Raw genomic sequence first — 19,424 nt, forward strand, 5'->3', positions numbered from 1 at the left:
TGATATACCATTAATTTAATTTAATTAATCAGTATATCATGTAATTAATCTGCTTATCATTTTTAATCAGTTGACTGCCCTACACGTTAACTTCAGCACTGAACCTTGGTTAATGTGGAATGGGGCTTGTTCATTTCGACCCCATCCGTCATTCCCATAAAGCTCTGCATTGTCTCGGCACACTGTGTGTTTGGTGAGGCCTCTCTGTTGAAGCTTTAACCTCTACAGATGAAGATAAGGCACAGTCTCTGACACCTGTGAAAGGCATAAAATGTTTTAACATGGTTAGTCCCACCTACTGCTTCATAAAATAACCCATAGGTGAATAGGTGAGCTTTGATGTATCGCTTAATATTTACTCTCCTGATTTGGTAGATTCACAGCGTCCTTCGAGGCTTAACATATATGGCGGATCAAAACATTGCAGGCAGATTTATCCCAAACACCTGCGACTGCAAGGTCACAGAACTCATTTTGTGAGTGGCATGACTACTTGCCTATTAGTGCTGGCCGTGTCTGCTAAACAAATCTATTTGTGAGATTGTACAGTATTGCTAAAGGGCATTTCTGAATTAAATGTAATCAGCTTTACTAGGCTGTGTTCATTTATTAGTAATGTGCTTAAAGCAGATTAGTGGTCTCAGCCATTTTTAATGATTTATTTTGCTGCTGAGATCTGACAGATTTTCCGCTATTCTTGAAAAAAAAAAAAAAGGACATTTCCCAATTAAAATACATGCCTCTCTCTCGACACTTCCATGGTTTAATCTATTGTTCAATACTACGTAATGGGAATTATGATTTCCATTAATTGAAATGGATTCCTCTAATAAAGACTTAGTAGGAATTTTTAATCATATTTAAGGAATAACTATGCCATTTTATGCCGTGTGTAATCTGTATATTCGATCAAATACTCTTCCATATGGATTTACATTTATTCACATGAGTGAACAACAGCCTAATTGTTACATGTGTGTTAGCCAGCCCTTGGCCATGACTTTGGGTCACATGACTCACCGCCCATCCATTTGCTTTCTCTCTAGTGTGGTATGTGTTGGGGGAGATGGCTCTGTGGCTGAGGTGGCCCACGGGTTGCTTCTCCGAGCCCAGATGGACGCTGGGAGGGACACAGATTCCATCTTCACGCCTGTCCAAGCAGCACTTCCTCTCGGCATAATACCAGCAGGTGAGGATCAGGGGTGGTGTATCTCTTTCTCCTGCAGCTGTCCCCAGTACAGCCCAAAATGTCCAGCTCCTCTCAGGAGAGTGCATGCGAATGAGCGTTCAGTCCTCGCTGAGTCAACATGAATTCAAAATTGACCCAATTTGGTTGACCCAATTTATTATTATACACATTTCTGGTCTTACTGTGCACAATTCATCCCGTGCACATTATTGTAAACTTATATCAACATATCTCCGGCTTTTTCCAGATGATGTCACAAATATAACTCTTCAACCCCTCCCCTCAAACCACCTGGCTCCATTCTAGTATGCAACTCCCACTTTCCACAAAACAATACATTCCCAATGGTTATTCTTGTTGTATATCTTGTTTCACACAGAAGTACATCAGATTATGCAAGTGAAATTGCTTTCAAGCTATATATGTATGGAAATAAATTATAGATATTATATTATAATATATTAGTTCAAAACCCCTTTTACTTACATAATCTGTAAAATTATTATTTTAAAAAATTATTTTTAAATAAGAAAAAAACCTTTCAGAAAATATATTTAATTTTTTTTTGTTTTTGTTTAGAAATTAAATACAATAATTTTAATATAAACTATAATGATAATAATAATAATAATAATAATTATTATTATTATATAAAATAAAATAGTTTCTGGTTTTGTATATATATTTAATTTAACTACATATATATTATTATATATATTATTACTTCAAAAGCAAAAATACACACGTGTATATGTATATGTATATATATATATATATATATATATATATATATATATATACACACACACACACACACACATACACACACACACACACACACATATGCATATATATATATATACATACATACATACATACATACATACACACACATATATACATATATGAGCACATATATATTTATATATGAGCAATATCACACAAGTAGCCGTGCGATATGACTATGTATTACGGACCTTTTCTCAATAGCTAATACAACATATTTATATAAAAATATATTTATTGAACAACAATATTTAAATTAACAACAATAGCGATTATAAATGACAATAGGAAATAAACACAATTGTACAATTCAGTCAAACGTACAAAAGCAGTGCTCTACAGGATGTAAGTTAAATATAGACTTAATATTAAATTATTAAATTTAACATGGCTCAATTCGATTTGCTCAGGAACAAGCAATAGATTAAAAATACCAAAGATTGCCTGTTTTATGTACCCAAAATGAATTATATCTCGTGTTCAACCACTATAAAAGCCAGCGGCAAATCCCCGAAGCACTGGCTGAGATGAAGCTGTTCTCGGTGGGTACACGAGCACTGAACGGCTGCTGCCGGCCTGGAGCTCGCATCTCCGAAAACATCTAAACAAATTGTAATATAGGTGCTATGATTAAATATGAGTCACATATTTCAGGTCTAAACAACTACATTCTCGCCCAAAAAAACTCTTAAAACTACAGTTTGTGGTACAAAAAGTGTAGTATTTGTAAAAAATACAGTGGATATAGCGGAGTGATACAAACGGTGAAAAGGTAGGAGTGCTGTCATCACTAGAATATCGCACAGCTCTCAGCCAATCAGATTTGAGAACTAGAAAGAACCGTATATATATTATATATATAAAAGATATGTCTGTGTGTGTGTGTGTGCTTTTGAAATAATCCTATAATAAATAATTAATATATATTATATGTGTGTGTGTTTTTTAGATCAGGCAGTACACTAACAAAAAGATTTCTTCAAAGCAGATAAGAACTAAAACCCACAAAACACTGTTGACTCCATGATGTATTTAAGAGAAGAAACTGAAATAAAACTTATAATTGATAATCACAGCATGTCAAAATATGACTAGTAATAAAATATGATAATGTATAGCAACAGTCTTGTGGGTAAACCATGCGACTTTTTATGCTTCATTCCTGCACTAAAACAATCAGAGGCGTGCTGCCAATTAAAAATCAAACCCTGTAGTAATTTTGGTCTCTAGTTTCTGTGCTGTCAGAATGATTTAGTTTGATTGTGTTCTGAAACTCCTCTAGCGAAAACAAACAGGCAGCTCATAACAGCAGCAAGCGAGTGTATCATTATCAAATTGATTTAATCACAGTCAGGCCTCTGAATGGCCCACTCGCACACAGAGTTAATTGCCTTCAAGAGTGTCTGAAATGGAGCATCCTCGATTTGCCTTTGAAACGGGATCCACTGGCCTTGGATCAGCGGCCCAGAGCCCTGCGTATTGTCCACGCTCACACAGGACTGACTAAGCTCAGATATTTTCTCTCTTTTTTTGCGGGATTGTGGCACAGACCAACCCCAAAGAGCTGCCAAACCGAGGTGGGAAGAGGAGGGGAGAGCAGGGTAGATTGGTACGGTAGCAGCCCCTACTTTTTCGTCCAAGAGATTGACCTTCACTTGTCATTTCAGGCACAGCAAAATGGAGTGCTGTTGTTAGGAGCAATGGAAGCCCTCCAACTCTGCACCCGCTGCAAACTGACCGTACCGGGGTCATGGTTTCTCTTCATTAGTGCCGAATCCCACGGGAGTATTTGTAAACAGTTTCCTGTCACAAATGCGAAGGGGAAAAAACGACCCCCCGCCTTTGCCGTTTCCCTGCGCAGGTTTGGATGTGTCATTTGGTGACAACATCAGACCCAGGTCAATCCTTAGGGACAGAGAAAATGGAGTCAAATCACTCTCTTTGTTACAGCTTTGCAAAAACACCCATGTACTGCATCAACTACAGTGATTTACTGCAAGTAATTACCAATAAAATATACGTGAATAGCAGCTACATCGACATCTAATTATCTTAGCTGGAAAACAGACTAGTTTCGTTAACACTTTAATTTGTCATATTTTTATGCTCCTTTCTGTCAATATTCATAGCGCACTCAAGTTTTTTGAAAGATAAAACTAATTACAAAGAGTGTTTCAAATACCTTATTTACATGATGCAGGATAAACATTGAGAAACGCAGTGCCCTGCCCAATTAAAGGCTTTCTCTATGCACCATAGTATATACTCCTCGGTACGTATAGCATATAAATTGCAGGCTTCTAATTAATTTGCCTGCTTTTAAGGGTTTCAGGGGGACTGTTAATTTCTTTGATATTCCAGGCAAAGAACCAAAATGTTGGTGCAGTTTCCACGAGACTCTTAGACATGCTTGACTAGCGAGTCATTGCATCACATTCATCTGCCTGGATGAGGGAGACATTAACTGCCTTATGAATATTCATGCTGTCTGCTTAATTAAGTTAATTGTTCTGCAGAAGTGCTCGCACTTCCAAGGACAATTTTTTTTCTCTCTCTCTCTCGCTCTTTCAAAGCCCCCTTCCTTCCTATTCGCCCCCCTATTCTAATATCTGGGCGCTAGCACCATTCGTCACCAGGTTCTGGAATGGAGATGGGTAATATATGGAACTCCCGATGATGTTGGCACAGGCTGTTGCTCTGAGCCTTGCGGGAGAGGCAGATGCATGCTTGAAATATAGAGTTACCGCACGGCAGCGGCACTGCAGACACCACCCAACAACAAAAGAACAAAACGATCAATGTCAAACGCTAAAAAACAGTCATTGTCTGAATACAACGTTGAAAGACAACACATCGCCGAACCTCAAGTGGGCTTTACCAGATCTGTGCGATAAATGGTAATTTTAGCATTCAGATAATGAGATTTTAATATCACACTCACTGAGACTGTTAAGTAACTGCATTCATTATATTTCTTTTAATTGGCGGGAGACCAAGCACTCCTTATATTACAGTTTCTCACAAGCCTTGCACCAGAATTTATCCCTGTAGGACTCGCTTTGCTATAACATAGCAAAGCCACAGCTTGCCGTTTACGACAGGGAGTGAGTCGGCTCCGTTCCAAAACCTAGCGAGCTGCCTACGTAGACAGTATTTTAAGGCATCATATGCACACTCCTGATGAGAAGGCTGTTTCAAAAGGAAAGATACTGTACGCTCTTTAGGCCAAATTCTAAAGCATCATCACATAAATACTTTGCTGAGAAGGCAAACCCATAATGCATTGCGATGAACTGAAGAAAAAGATGACGAACAGCGTGAGAGAAATGTCTCAGAAATTATTAAAATCTATTTAAAATTCTATTTAATTTTATTATTAAATTTTTATTTTTAACAATTTTATTAGCTGTCTTTATTTGAGTTAGTGACAAGCACAAAAAAATGACCATAATGCCATTTTCATTAGTGTACTTTTTTTTAAACCAGCATAAAGTAAATTCAGAACAATGAAACTACAATATTGTATACAAAAAATTAAAATAATCTAAAAATAAAAATAAATAATTTGGGGGTTCACTGTATTTCAAATAAAAATTAAAATCCAAATAAATAAAATTCCTAAAATCCTTGTTACAACAATACAATAAATCTCATTATTATTACTGCAGTGAGGGAAATGTCTAATTCTTACTTCTATTCTTACAGACAATGTAATAATATGATGGACATTTTATTTTAAATTAGAGGCAGCATAAATTAAATAAAAATGAGTCATGAAAACGTGAAAATGTGTCCATTACCTCGATTATATGAACTTGTGTTTTTGAAATGAGAGTGAATGAACACAAGAATACCATTAAAGTCCCCATAAAATCAAAACTGAAGTTTTTTGGCTTTTAGTATGAATATGTTAGCCTTACTGTTTTCTAGAAGCCAGTGTGCTCCAAAACAATGACAAATTCACATTTAGAAGATATAAACATTCAAAACTTATAGTCTCCCACTTCCTCCAATATGGATCAATGATTTTGATGACATCACCCTGCACTTCAGCTTCTCATCAGATCTTCTGTCCAATCAAAAGCGCTCTAGAATCTGAAGAGTCCCGCCCCCTGCATTATAAATAGACTCTGAAGCTGTGGCTAAAATCGGTCACTAGTTCACACATTTACTATTTTCTACATGGTGAATAGCATATAGTGCACTATATAGAGGATAGGGAACGATTCAGACAGTGTAAATATGCTTTCCATTGAGGCGAATGAAGTCTGGTTTTGCTGTAGCGCGCACACGGTCTGCTCCAGTCCAGAGAAACGATAGCACAGAACGGACCATATGCAAAACATTTTGGACCCATTTGAATTCTGCACAGGATGCTATATTTTAAAGTGATATGGAGGAGATTAGGAGGAAAAACAGAGATTACGAGGAAACTGAGGCTTTACCGAGCTCAACGGCTCTGGCTGAGCTGTGATATAGACAAAATGCTATTGGCCATTTTAAAAAAAGAGGAGGAGCTGATCGATATGTCCCACTCTGTCTTCCTGTTTCAATGAAAATTATGTCAACACATTGAAGGTCCAAATTGCAGTTTCAAAGGGCTCTACACGATCCCAGCCGAGGAATAAGGGTCTTATCAAGCGAAACGATCAGTCATTTTATAAAAAAATAAAATAAAAATGTATATACTTTTTATGACCTTTCCAACGTGATTACGTAATGTGTGAAGTTGTGGACACTAGTGCAAGACAAGCATTTGTGGTTAAAAAGAATATAAATTTATATAAAGATTGTTTCGCTAGACAAGACCCTTATTCCTCGTCTGGGATCATGTAGAGCCCTTTGAAGCTGCATTGAAACTGAAATTTGGACCTTCAACCCCATTGTACCCCATTGAAGTCCACTATATGGAAAAAAATCCTGGAATGTTTTCCTCAAAAACCTTAATTTCTTTTCGACTGAAGAAAGAAAGACATAAACATCTTGGATGACGTGGGGGTGAGTAAATTATCAGGAAATTTTAATTCTGAAGTGAACTAATCCTTTAATATGGGGCAAATATATTTATGTGCACACATTATGATAATCCGCAGAAATCTCAGATATGCTTGGGGAAAAAAATAGCGAAAAATGTTACCTAAGTTGATCCTAGAGACCACTGGTAGCAATGGTTCTACAATCAACTTAGACTTCGATGCTTTTAGGAAACACAGCCCTGATTAATCTATCGAGTACTTGAGTAAACAAAATGTTTCAAATGGCGATCCCTAGTAGCAACAGCAGTAGTAAGGCAGATCTCTGGGTTTTGGAACTCAGTCCATCAGACGCTGTTACCTTTACTGAGCTGAGGCTCAAAGCCTGGCTTTTGTGTTGAAATCATCACAACATATGGAAACTCCCAGAGAGGCCAGGAAGCATCATGGATGTGTGTGTGTGTGTGTGTGTGTGTGTGTGTGAGGGAGGGCTACATTACCAGTGACCTGGTAGGTGGGAAGAGGGACATTTACTTGCAGCCAAATTCAGTTGGAGTGTGAGTGCATGTCCAGCACTGTAGGCCTGGCTGTCTCCATCGTCAGAAAGGGAGGGAACGGTTTCATCCAACACCTCCGTCCTGTTCTCATTTACAGACATTTGCTTTCATACCCTGTTGATCTGAGCAAACACACTGGCCAGATAACTGCATGAAAGGAAATGCCTACTCACCCGACAAGGACAAGCCTCTCTCTGCTGTTTGTCTCTGGTAGTAATCAGTACAAATACACACACCTGTTCTCCCTTCGCAAGCTGCCAGAAATGTAAACCGCCTTAATTGGCACAAGGCGATATTAACTTAAATTAATGCCCTTTAACAAAGTCCTCATCCTGTAATGATTAACTTTACCTCACTCATTAGATGGGCGAAACTGCTGCTGTTTTAAATCAATGCTGCATTACAACTCACATACTAGTCCTAAACAGTGTGCAAGACAAGAACTAGGGTGTTCCAAATTAGAGTACATTGAAAACAGTATTCCAAAGGTGTTTGATATTTTTTGATGGGTGAATCTTTAGAAAGGCAAATCTATTTCGAATATACAAAATTACAAACCATATGCCACAGCATTCAGATGGTCTCATAGCATCAGCATCAATGTATGACTAATGAGACAAAGCTTTATCACAAAATCACTTGTGCAGAGAATACAATTGATCCAAATAGAAAGGCTGCTTGTTTAGGAAATGCACAAATCCATTTAAAGGGATAGTTCACCCAAAAATGAAAATTCTGTCATCATTTACTCAACCTCAAGTTGTTCCAAAACCTGTATGAATTACTTTCTTCTGCTGAACACAAAAGAAGATATTTTGAAGAATGTTTGTAACCAAACAGTTGATGGACCCCATTGACTTTAATAAAAAAATTTCCCATATTATGGAAATCAATGGGGTCCATCAACTGTTTGGTTACCGACATTCTTCAAAATATCTTCTTTTGTGTTCAGCAGAAGAAAAAATGTAATATAATATAATTTATAAAACGGTTAGTTCCTGTCCTTGATTCTGATTGTTCAATAGCTGTGTTTTATTCACGATAAAACACGGCTATGACCGCTTCACCCAACGGTTCTGAGTATCACTACACCTTTAGCAACCACTCTTAGCAACGTAAACATATGTTTGTTCTCATTGATATTGTTCATTGAGGCTTACTGTATTATGTAGAAGAGTATTGTGAGAAAGAGATCGAGTGAGCGAGTTTATTACCTGCATTCAGATTTAGCATTTTCCTTCAGATCAGTCCTATGTTCATAATAAAAAATCTGTTTAAATGTCCGATGTATTATCTTGTCCTTTTAACAGTTAAGGGGTTTTCCCGTGACTGACAGCGCTAGTCAAAGAATTTGTCAGTTGCGTCTTGTTCCGTGTTCACAACAATTCAGTCTTTTCAATGTAAAAGTCTTCGCTACTGACTGACACACTCATAAAGACAATCTTTGCCGCCATCTAATGGCGTAATAATGTAACTTCTGTTGCTGTTCACGGTCAGGGACTATTTTTTCCGGCGGAAGGAAGGTTTTTAGTGATTTTACTTCATGAAAGTTGCACTGATACATATTTTTGGCTTTAATATTTGTATTGTGTGGTAACCGTTTTATAAAAAAGCAATAAGGTACTCGAGGCTAGTGCTGTATCGTGAATAAGTCATGACTGAAGGGGTTCAGCTCCGCTTCACGTCATGCCTAACAAGGCCCTTCAGCTGTGACTTATTCACGATACAGCACAGCCTCTCGTATCTTATTGCTTACGTAATATAATAATATAATTTAATATATAATTACCTTAATTTGGGGGGAAATATGACTATTTCTTGACAGTTCTTGTAAGATTAGCCCTAATATTTGCCACAACTCCTTGTGCTATGAAGTTTGTCTACTAAAATACTTTACAGTATGTCACAACAGTAGCATACTCTCACTACACACTCAAAAGTATGTACTTTCCTGAAGTAAATAGATTTAGTGCAGTATAAATACCATGTTCATGTTCTAATATTATGCTCTGAAAAGAAAACATGCTAAAGAAAGAAAATTGTGCATAAAGCACATAGATTATTGCGGACTTTAAATGCCCACTGAAGTGCGTTGAAACACAGTGTTATTCAATGTGTTGACGTAATTTCCACTGAAAAAGGAAGACAGGGCGGGACATTAACACGGAACCAGACTTCATTCGCCCCAGTGGACTGTCTGAATCGTTTCCTATCCCCTATTTAGTGCATTATGTGCCATTCACCCTATAGAAAATAGTAATTGTATAAACAGGTGACCGATTTCAGCTGCAGCTTCAGCATCTATTTATAATGTAGGAGGCGGGCGCTTCAGATTCCCGAGAGCTTTTGATTGGACAGAAAATCTGATAAGAATCTGAAGTGCAAAATGATGTCATCAAAATCGTTGATCCATGTTGGTGGAAGTGAGAGACTGTACGTTTTGAACACTTCTTCTAAATGTGAATTTTGTCATTGTTTTGGAGCACACTAGATTACCTTAAGGCTAACATATTCAGCCAAAAAACTTCAGTTTTGATTTCATGGGGACTTTAAGTGAGCCGTGATTGGTCGAATAGAAATTGAATGGAAAGGTTCCCATTCTGTCCTCTGTAGCAGGTGCTTGAGAACATTGATATGCAGGGGAGAGAGTCTACTATAATAAAGCAAAGCTACATTTTTTCACGTTTCTGTAGCCATTCTTAATGGAATCTCATCACTCACTGAGAGTAAACAGTGTCTGTGCAGGGATACACACTATAGCAAACATCATGGGACCATATGCCACAGCATTCAGATGGTCTCATAGCATCAGCATCAGCGTGTGTCTAACGAGAAAAAGCTTTATCACAAAATCACCTGCGCGGAGAACAGAATTGATCAAAATAGAAAGGCTGCTTGTTTATGGAATGCATAAGTCCACTTAAAGGAACCATTCACCCAAAATGCAAATCCAAATCTGTATACTGTTTATTGAAAAACAGGCTACTGATGAATCTTAATGCATCTTACCCTGACTCAAGCTCATGAAGTTTTTTTTTTTTTTGCGTAATTGTCATGAAAATATTCATAATATTGTCTTAATGTTTCTAAAAATGCAACACAAAATGGCTATATTCCAAGTCATCTGAAGCCATATGACAACTTTGTGTGACAAACCACAAAAATGTATGTCATTGTTTACTGATAATCACACAAAGCTATCGCATGGATTCAGAAGACTTGGAATGCTTTTTTTTTTTTTTTGATCAATACTTTATTGTAATTTTATTACGAGCACAGTTACCAGCAATAACAAAAACAAATTTTGACTGACTTAATTCAACATAACTGATAACAATTATAAAACAGAAATACAATAGAAAGAAAGAAACACATATGGAATAGAATAATAAAAATAAAAATAAGCATACATCTATATATGTATATATGTGTAAGATAAGAACTATATACATAATGTCAGAGATGAATAGAATACAGGAAGAAAGTGTCTGTTGAACTAAAGGTAAAACATTTCAAACAAACAAGAAAACCTGCCGTCCCATATACATTAAATTACATCTCAGTAAAATTTTATGCTGCATTTTTTAAACATTAAGACAATTTTGAAAATATTTTCATGACAATTATGCAGAAATACCTCATTCAGTGTAATATAATACATATTTATATAATGTGGTTGTATTAATTATATGACACACAGTAGTGGCCAAAAGTGATATTTGTTATAATGATCTTACAAGTTCGAATATACCATCAAAATATGAGGAAAATATTTTATATGTATTTTTAAATATTTTAAATATGAGGTAAGAACAACACACTGAGCTTGGTTAAGGTATTTATCTGACAAAATTATTTGGCAAAAAAAAAAAAGGCTACAGCTGACAGGAAAAAGCATACACTGAATAAAACAGTCAATTATTAATATTTCATTGGTTCTCTCTTGTTTTTGTATGTGCTCATAATTTCTTTGTATGACAGCCTGGGCAAAAAATTATGTCTGAACAATTTGACATGTTTCATTGCGTTATTACAAATAAAAAAAAAAAAGACTCCAAGCAACAACTATGCAATATGCTTACAAAATCTTCAACAAATTTTTAATAATATTTGAATAAAGGGTGAAGAGAAAGGATCAATAAGCCGGACGTCAATTAAGCTGGACATCACTTTTTGGCCACTGCTGTATATAAGATAATATTTTTTTTATAATATAACATTTTTTCTTTTGATTTTAGGCGGTTGGGGGTGGGGGATACGACAATTTCTTGACAGTTTTTGTAAAATTCACCATAATATTGCCCACAACTCCTCGTGCTATGAAGTTTATCTCATGTGCTTGATTCAGTCTTCTGAAGCTGTATAATAACTTTTTGTGACAAACAGACCAACATGTCATTGTTCTCTGGCTTAGTTCACTTTCAAATGAAAATTACCCCAAGCTTTACTCACCCTCAAGCCATCCTAGGTGTATATGACTTTTTTCTTTCTGATGAACACAATCGGAAAATATTAATAAATATCCTGACACATCCATACTTTATAATGGCAGTGAGCGGGATCAATGAGTTTGAAGCTCAAGAAAGTGCAGCCATCCATCATAAACATACTCCACGCGGCTCCGGGGCGTTAATAAAGGCCTTCCGAAGCGATGCGTTTGAGTAAGAAAAATATCCATATTTAACAAGTTATGAAGTAAAATATCTAGCTTCTGCCAGACCGCCTTCAATATTTGGTATTCAACGTACGAAGAAAGTGTATCCCCTCTCGCAGTTCAAAACGCGTACACTACGTCAGTTACGCTTTCTTCCTAAGTTGAATACGGAAGGCAGTCTGGTGGAAGCCAGATATTTTACTTTATAACTTGTTAAATATGGATATTTTTCTTGCAAAAGCACATCGATTCACTTTAGAAGGCCTTTATTAACTACTCAGAGCCGTGTGGAGTATGTTTATGATGGATGGATGCACTTTCTTCAGCTCATACTCATTGATCCCGTTCACTGCCATTATAAAGCTTGGATGCGTCAGGATATTTATTAATATAACTTCGATTGTGTTCATCAGAAAGAAGAAAGTCATATACACCTAGGATGGCTTGAGGGTGAGTAAAGCTTGTGTTAATTTGTAGTTCATAAGTCATATGAACTACATTTTTGGTTCTTTTTTGAGCTTGATCACTAACTATTCCTTAAAGAGTTAAAACGTGTGTAATTATCCTTCCATAGGTTCTACTGACGTGGTGGCGTGCTCTGTGCATGGAATAAGACGTGCCGTGACTGCAGCCTTGCACATCATCATGGGTATTTATCTCAGTTTCTTTCTCTCCTTCATGCATGAGCTTCTAGTGATTCTCCAGCCTTACAGCTGCCTGTGCGCTAACAGTAAGGCCTTGAGGAACCACGGGACTTAATGGAGCACAAATATACATGATAATAATATGTAAATGGTATTCGTATTTACTTTTCAATTCCACTGAGTTATGTGTGCAGGGGCAATGGTTTCATTTTTTCACCCTTTGGAAGTCTCTCTCTCTTTTTCGTACATCCCAATGGCAGAGTGTGCGGTGGTTCTCTGTAATCTGTTGTTTAATTAGAGTGCACAGGCTGTTGTTATGGGGGCCGAGAGAAGACAAACCCCCCACGCGGGCTCTGCCTCTCCAGCTTTGGAGATCATGGTTAACAGGTCCCATGAAACGAGAGACAGTCCCGAGAGAGGTGGAGATACGTCTGTCGTCAATCACCCGTACGGTCCCGCCACGAACGCCCGAGCTTCTTTGACATGGCTGTGGGCCGTCGTTGGAAGTGTTACTTCTGGCTGGCAGTGTTCGCTTTGGCTTTAGTATTGCTTGTTCCTATCTGTCTGTCTGTCTGTGAGGCGTTTTTGAAGTTAGCACCAATATGTCTGGGCCATTGTGTCGACTGTGCAAGCTCTCCTGGGCTTAGCTTAACAGACAAGCGGATTTGGCTTGTGTCAGGGGATTACACTCACAAGCTAAGCTCACATCCTCCAAAAAAAGAGAAAGAACACATACTGGCAAAAATTTAGCTTTACAGCTGAATTACAATTGGGATAAACACAATCAGAACCGCACAATAGAATTACCGAATCAGATGTGTTCGGGTTAATGAGGTTCTTTGTTGTTACTTTATCATTGTTCTATGTGGATTACTGACATTTTTTATTTGGTGATATTTTGTTTTCCAGTCACAGGCTTCATAGATAGGTTAAAGCAATAGTTCACTCAAAAATTACATGAAAATTGAAAATCCTGTCATTATTTACTCACCCTCATGTAATTTCAGAATGCTGTACACTTTTATTTACTTCTGTAGAAGACAAAAAAGTATTTTATTTTTCTTAGGGAATCTTAATATAGTTGTTTTTCATACATTGACAATCAGGCTTGAAAAATATACGAAAAAACTGCATAAAAAGCACCATAAAAGTAGTCCAAATGGTTAATGCACTATATTCTAATTCTCATGAAGTCATATTATAGCTTTGTGTGAAGAACAAAGTAAAATTTTAATTTTATAGTTCACCTAAAAAATAAAAATTCTGTCATTTATTCGGCCTCATGTCATTTCAGAATACTGCATGATGTTTGTTGTTGTTGTTTACTTCTGTATAAGACAAAATGGGACTTTTCATGGAATCTTCACATAGTTCTTTTCCATAGTGACAATTAAAAGACATCATATAATTAGTCCATATAACTTGTGCACTATATTCTAAGACTACTGAAGTCATACAATAGCTTTGCGTGAATATTGACTGAATACAGACTGAAATTTAAAGGGATAGTTCACCCAAAAATCAATTCTGTCATCATTTACTCACCCACATGTCATTCCAGAATGCTGTATGGTGTTATTTACTTCTGTAGAGGACAAAAAGAGAATTTTTTTTTGTGAATTTTCACATTTTTCACATTTTTTCCATTCATTGACAACCAGGCTTCAAATTGTACAAAAACAACACAAAAAGCACCATAAAATTCGTCCATATGACTGATGCACTATATTCTTAAGTCGTATGATAGCTTTGTGTGAAGAAAAGACTGAAATTTCAAACCTATATGACTATTTCTTCTGTGGAACACAAATATACTGAAGAATAGCTCAGTGTTTTTTCCATGCAATCAAAGTTAATGGAGTCCAATATTGTTTGGTCCCCATTGACTTTCATTGTATGGACAAAAAGAGTTGAAACATTCTTAGGGTGCGTTCACACTTGTAGTTCGGTTCATTTGGTCTGGACCAAAGAAGAAAAAAACCCATTTAGTCCTGGTCCGATTAGTACGGAGCCCCGCACATGACATGCAAGAAAAAAAATTAAATTGTGCGCACAATTTACTATTTCATTCCCTCAATTTACTAAAGCGTGCACACGATTTACTAAAACGTGCGCACGATTTACTATTTCGTTCCCTCGATTTATAAATCATGCGCATGATTTATAAATTGAGGGAACGAAATAGTAAATCGTGCGCACATTTTAGTAAAACAAGGGAACGAAATAGTAAATCGTGCACACATTTTAGCCTACTATTTTTTTCTTGCATGTCATGTCCGGGGCTCCGTAGATTAGCGTTCAGATTGGCAATTTTATTACCGAACCAAAAGATACCGAACCTAAAGGCATAGGGATACTTTCACAACCTGATTGGTCGGATTTTATGACGTATTGCCAATTCTGAGACAAAACTTACCGAACATCCAAAACAATGCTGTGTGCTGAGGTAAATGCGCTTGTTGTGTGTGTGTAGCCTGCATATGATGGTATTTTGGCCGGCTGGGAACCTGTGAAGAGCTTATAAAATGTATAAAGGAGTCAAAACAGCGGCGGGAATCCATCCGTCATACACACAAACGATCTGCTGCGTGGGAGACGCCTGTCATGGGCAAACTCGTGACTATGACGAAAAACCGATATGCGTGAGGATTCTGTCATTTTTAGGGTATCATCTTCCTGTTTTTGGTTCGATTACATGTCTTTGGTCCGTGTTGCGTTCATATATCATTCGAACCACACCAGAGTTCATTTGGAAGCGGACCGAGACCCATCTTTTCAGCGGTCTCTGTCCGCTTGTTTTGTGCGCACCAGGGTTTGGATGGCAGCGTTCACACATGTTCTAATGAACCGCACTAACAGAGCAATCGCACCAGGGTTCGTTTTAATCTAACCAAACATGACAAGTGTGAACGCACCCTTAAAGTCTCCCCGTAGTCAATAATTTTATGCCTTAAAACTCATCTTTGATCACCAGTATGACATATTTAAAATGTATTCATGGTTTAAAATAGCTTGTAACTCTACACCCTCACTTCATTTAGTATACATGGACCCATGAATATGCAAATTAGCCCCGCCTCCACTCACTCACACCAACTCAGAGATCCACTTGGTCAACTTTACTGTAGTAAACGCCTCACAATGGCAAGTGGAAATACTGGTTTAATTCAGCCATATATGTTTGAACCAAATTCAGAAGAAGTGGAAGAGTGAATTATACAGGCAAGTCAATGTATCAGAATGGTAATGCGTTTTATGTATGGCTCTCAACAATGTCAGACACATAACGGTATTTGATATGATTAGCCTTTAGCTTACTTTATCAAACAGCTAATAATGTGTTGCTAATGTTACACAAACCATGTTCCCGTTCGCCATCATATTACATATAAACAACACTAAAAACTTGATTTCCACCACAGGGAGTCTTTAAAAGTTTTAGCTTTTGTGTTTTACAGAAGAAAGTAAGTCAGGTTTGGAACAACATAAGGGTGAGTAAGTGACAGAATGTTAATTTTTGGGTGAACTATCCCTTTAAAATAACAAAACTGGATTGTGTGACAATATCGGATGACAAACTCTCAAAACTGGTGTGCCTGAAACTCTCCGGCCCAGTTCTGTTCTCGCTTGGCTGCAGACTCGGATGATTAACCCCGATCTGACCTCCACGTGTGAGAGAATGCGTCTCATCATTAAGTCTACAGAATTGAGCCATATGGTAGTGTAACTCATAGCTTTTGACTAAAGGGAGGTGTGAGTTTTAAGAACGAGTGTTGAATTTCTTTTGTTCGCCGAGATTGGCACCTTTTCTGTGCACCGCGGTACACTCGCTATCTCAGCAGGAACGTTGAGAAACATCCTCGTACCGTCGTGATTAATTGCTCCATCAAAACATTGTGGTTCTCTGTACGAACCGCTGAGCTAAGTGTAGGCACTCGCTCAGCAAACGACAGCTTTTCCTTAGACATTCCAACATCCAGGCATTAGGCGTCTTATGTTAAGTGAACTGAATAATAAAAAACACATTTTCCTCTTTGTTTACTACACAAAGTGTCTGGCTTTTGTTGCTGCAAGGCAAAAGAGAAACATCAACGGCACATAAGACACCTGACACGAATGAGAGCGTAATGCCTATTTAGGAAGGCCAATATAGGGCTTGTTCATTTCTAATTAAGCAATATTTACGCATGTGAATAAGGCCAACTGGCGGGATTTGGAAGGATCCAATGAATAATTCATAAGCAGGGAGAGCGTATGCATGGGGAGACAGAAGGAGGTCAGGAATGTGCTGGGCTACGGGGACTGGACTCAACCAATGGGCCACCAGATCCAGTCATTCCTGCTCACTCCGACATATGCAATGAATTAACTCAAGAGATGTCACATTGACACTTGATAGATGACTCTATTGTTTCTAATGGACTAGAATTACATTTGTTGATTATATGATGCACATTAACATATATATCTACTTAAATATGCACATATACATCCATGTACATAAATATATGCATGTACATATTGATTATGTACAGTACTACCATTCAAAAGTTTGGCCAGTACATTTAATTTTTTTGAAAGAAATTTGTAATTTTATTAAGCAAAGATGGATTCAATTGATAAAAGTGAGTGTTGTTTGAAAAAAAAAAAAAAAAAAGTTAAAAACTTTCTATTAATTAAAGAAGCCTGAAAAAAATTTATCCTGGTTTCCACAAAAGTATTAAGCAGCTAATTTCACCAACTCAGAGATCCACTTGGTCAACTTTACTGTAGTAAACGCCTCACAATGGCAAGTGGAAATACTGGTTTAATTCAGCCATATATGTTTGAACCAGATTCAGAAGAAGTGGAAGAAGTGAAAGAGTGAATTATACAGGCAAGTCAATGTATCAGAATGGTAATGCGTTTTATGTATGGCTCTCAACAATGTCAGACACATAACGGTATTTGATATGATTAGCCTTTAGCTTACTTTATCAAACAGCTAATAATGTGTTGCTAATGTTACACAAACCATGTTTTTTTTTTTTTAAAGAAATTTGTAATTTTATTAAGCAAAGATGGATTCAATTGATAAAAGTGAGTGTTGTTTGAAAAAAAAAAATAAAGTTAAAAACTTTCTATTAATCAAAGAAGCCTGAAAAAAATTTATCCTGGTTTCCACAAAAATATTAAGCAGCTAATTTCACCAACTCAGAGATCCACTTGGTCAACTTTACTGTAGTAAACGCCTCACAATGGCAAGTGGAAATACTGGTTTAATTAAAAAAAATGTATCCTGGTTTCCACAAAAATATTAAGCAGCTAACTTCTACATTGATAACAATTAAAAATGTTTCTTGATAACCAAATCAGCATATTAGAACTGAAGAATGGAGTAATGATGCTGAAAATTCAGCTTTGCCATCTCAGGAATAAATTTATATTTTAAAATATATTAAAATAGAAAACAGTTGTCTTAAATTGTAATAATATTTCACAGCATTACTGTTTTTCTGTATTTGAAATAAATAAATAAATGTAGCATTGGTGAGCATAAGAGACTTATTTCAAAAACATTAAAAAAAATCATATCAACTCTAAACTCTTATGTCCGAATCCAATGTTAGCTTCACTTCCTGTCTCCTAACATACCTTCATCTGATCGATTTTCGCTTCTCACAATCCTGTGCATTCAATCTGTGACAGTTGAGCTAAAAAATAAAGATGGCGTCTGAAAGTTGTGGTTGGTGGTCAGTTTGAGTGTAAATGTACGTTTTTGACCAACATTTTCCACGTTAGATGTCATTTCTAGCAAAAATTACTATTGTAGTAATTAAAGGATTAGTTCACTTCTGAATGAAAATTTCCTGATAATTTATTCACCCCCATGCCATCCAAGATGTTCATGTCTTTCTTTCTTTAGTCGAAAAAGAAATTAAGGTTTTTGAGGAAAACATTCCAGGATTTTTCTCCATATAGTGGAATTCAGTGGGGTACAACAGGTTGAAGGTCCAAACTGCAGTTTCAGTGCAGCTTCAAAGGGCTCTACAAAATCCCAGATGAGGAAGAAGGGTCTTATCTTGCGAAATGATCAGAAATTTTCTAAAGAAAAATAAAAGTTTATATACTTTTTAACCACAAATGCTCGACTTGCACTGCTCTGCGTTGCGCCACACATGACGTAATCACATTACAAAGGTCATGCATGACATGTGAAAGTACAGATCCAGTGTCTACAAAACGAACGTGCAAAGATTAAGCCAAACGGCCTTTACAAAAAAAATAAAAATAAAAAGGTGAAACAACGATATCGGATGATTTTGAAGTTGGAGGAGAAAATGAGAGGAGAGTTTTTCGCCCTACCGCGGTACTTCTTCCTACGTCACGTGTGACCTTTCTAACTTGATTAAGTCATGCGTGGCGGATTGCAGAGCTAGTGCAAGACAAGCATTTTTGGTTAAAAAAGTATATAATTTTTTTTTTTTTTCTAGAAAATGGACAATCGTTTCGCTAGACAAGACCCTTATTCCTCGTCTGGGATCATGTAGAGCCCTTTGAAGCTGCACTGAAACTGCATTTTGGACCTTCAACCCGTTGTACCGTTTTTGTGTGTGTCCCTTTAAATGCAAATGAGCTGCT

The 19,424-nt window shown here is 36.9% G+C and overlaps 1 protein-coding gene and 1 long non-coding RNA gene across 2 annotated transcripts in view; one reads left to right on the forward strand and one right to left on the reverse strand.

The window, feature by feature from the left end:
• Positions 1-19,424, forward strand: part of cerkl (ceramide kinase-like) — an 81,598-nt gene that overhangs the window by 49,317 nt on the left and 12,857 nt on the right. Inside the window, exons 5-6 of the mRNA XM_051906855.1 lie at positions 1,047-1,189; positions 12,734-12,808. Of these exons, the coding sequence (XP_051762815.1) occupies positions 1,047-1,189; positions 12,734-12,808 (218 nt within the window). The remainder of the gene's footprint in view (positions 1-1,046; positions 1,190-12,733; positions 12,809-19,424) is intronic.
• Positions 2,249-14,882, reverse strand: LOC127519282 (uncharacterized). The gene is made up of 3 exons (XR_007931765.1): positions 14,349-14,882; positions 13,795-13,834; positions 2,249-3,880 (listed from the first exon to the last, which is right to left on the reverse strand). It is a non-coding gene; the product is annotated as an uncharacterized LOC127519282 (long non-coding RNA).

This window comes from Ctenopharyngodon idella, chromosome 9 (genome assembly GCF_019924925.1).
Source record: "Ctenopharyngodon idella isolate HZGC_01 chromosome 9, HZGC01, whole genome shotgun sequence".
NCBI classification, from domain to species: Eukaryota; Metazoa; Chordata; class Actinopteri; order Cypriniformes; family Xenocyprididae; genus Ctenopharyngodon; species Ctenopharyngodon idella.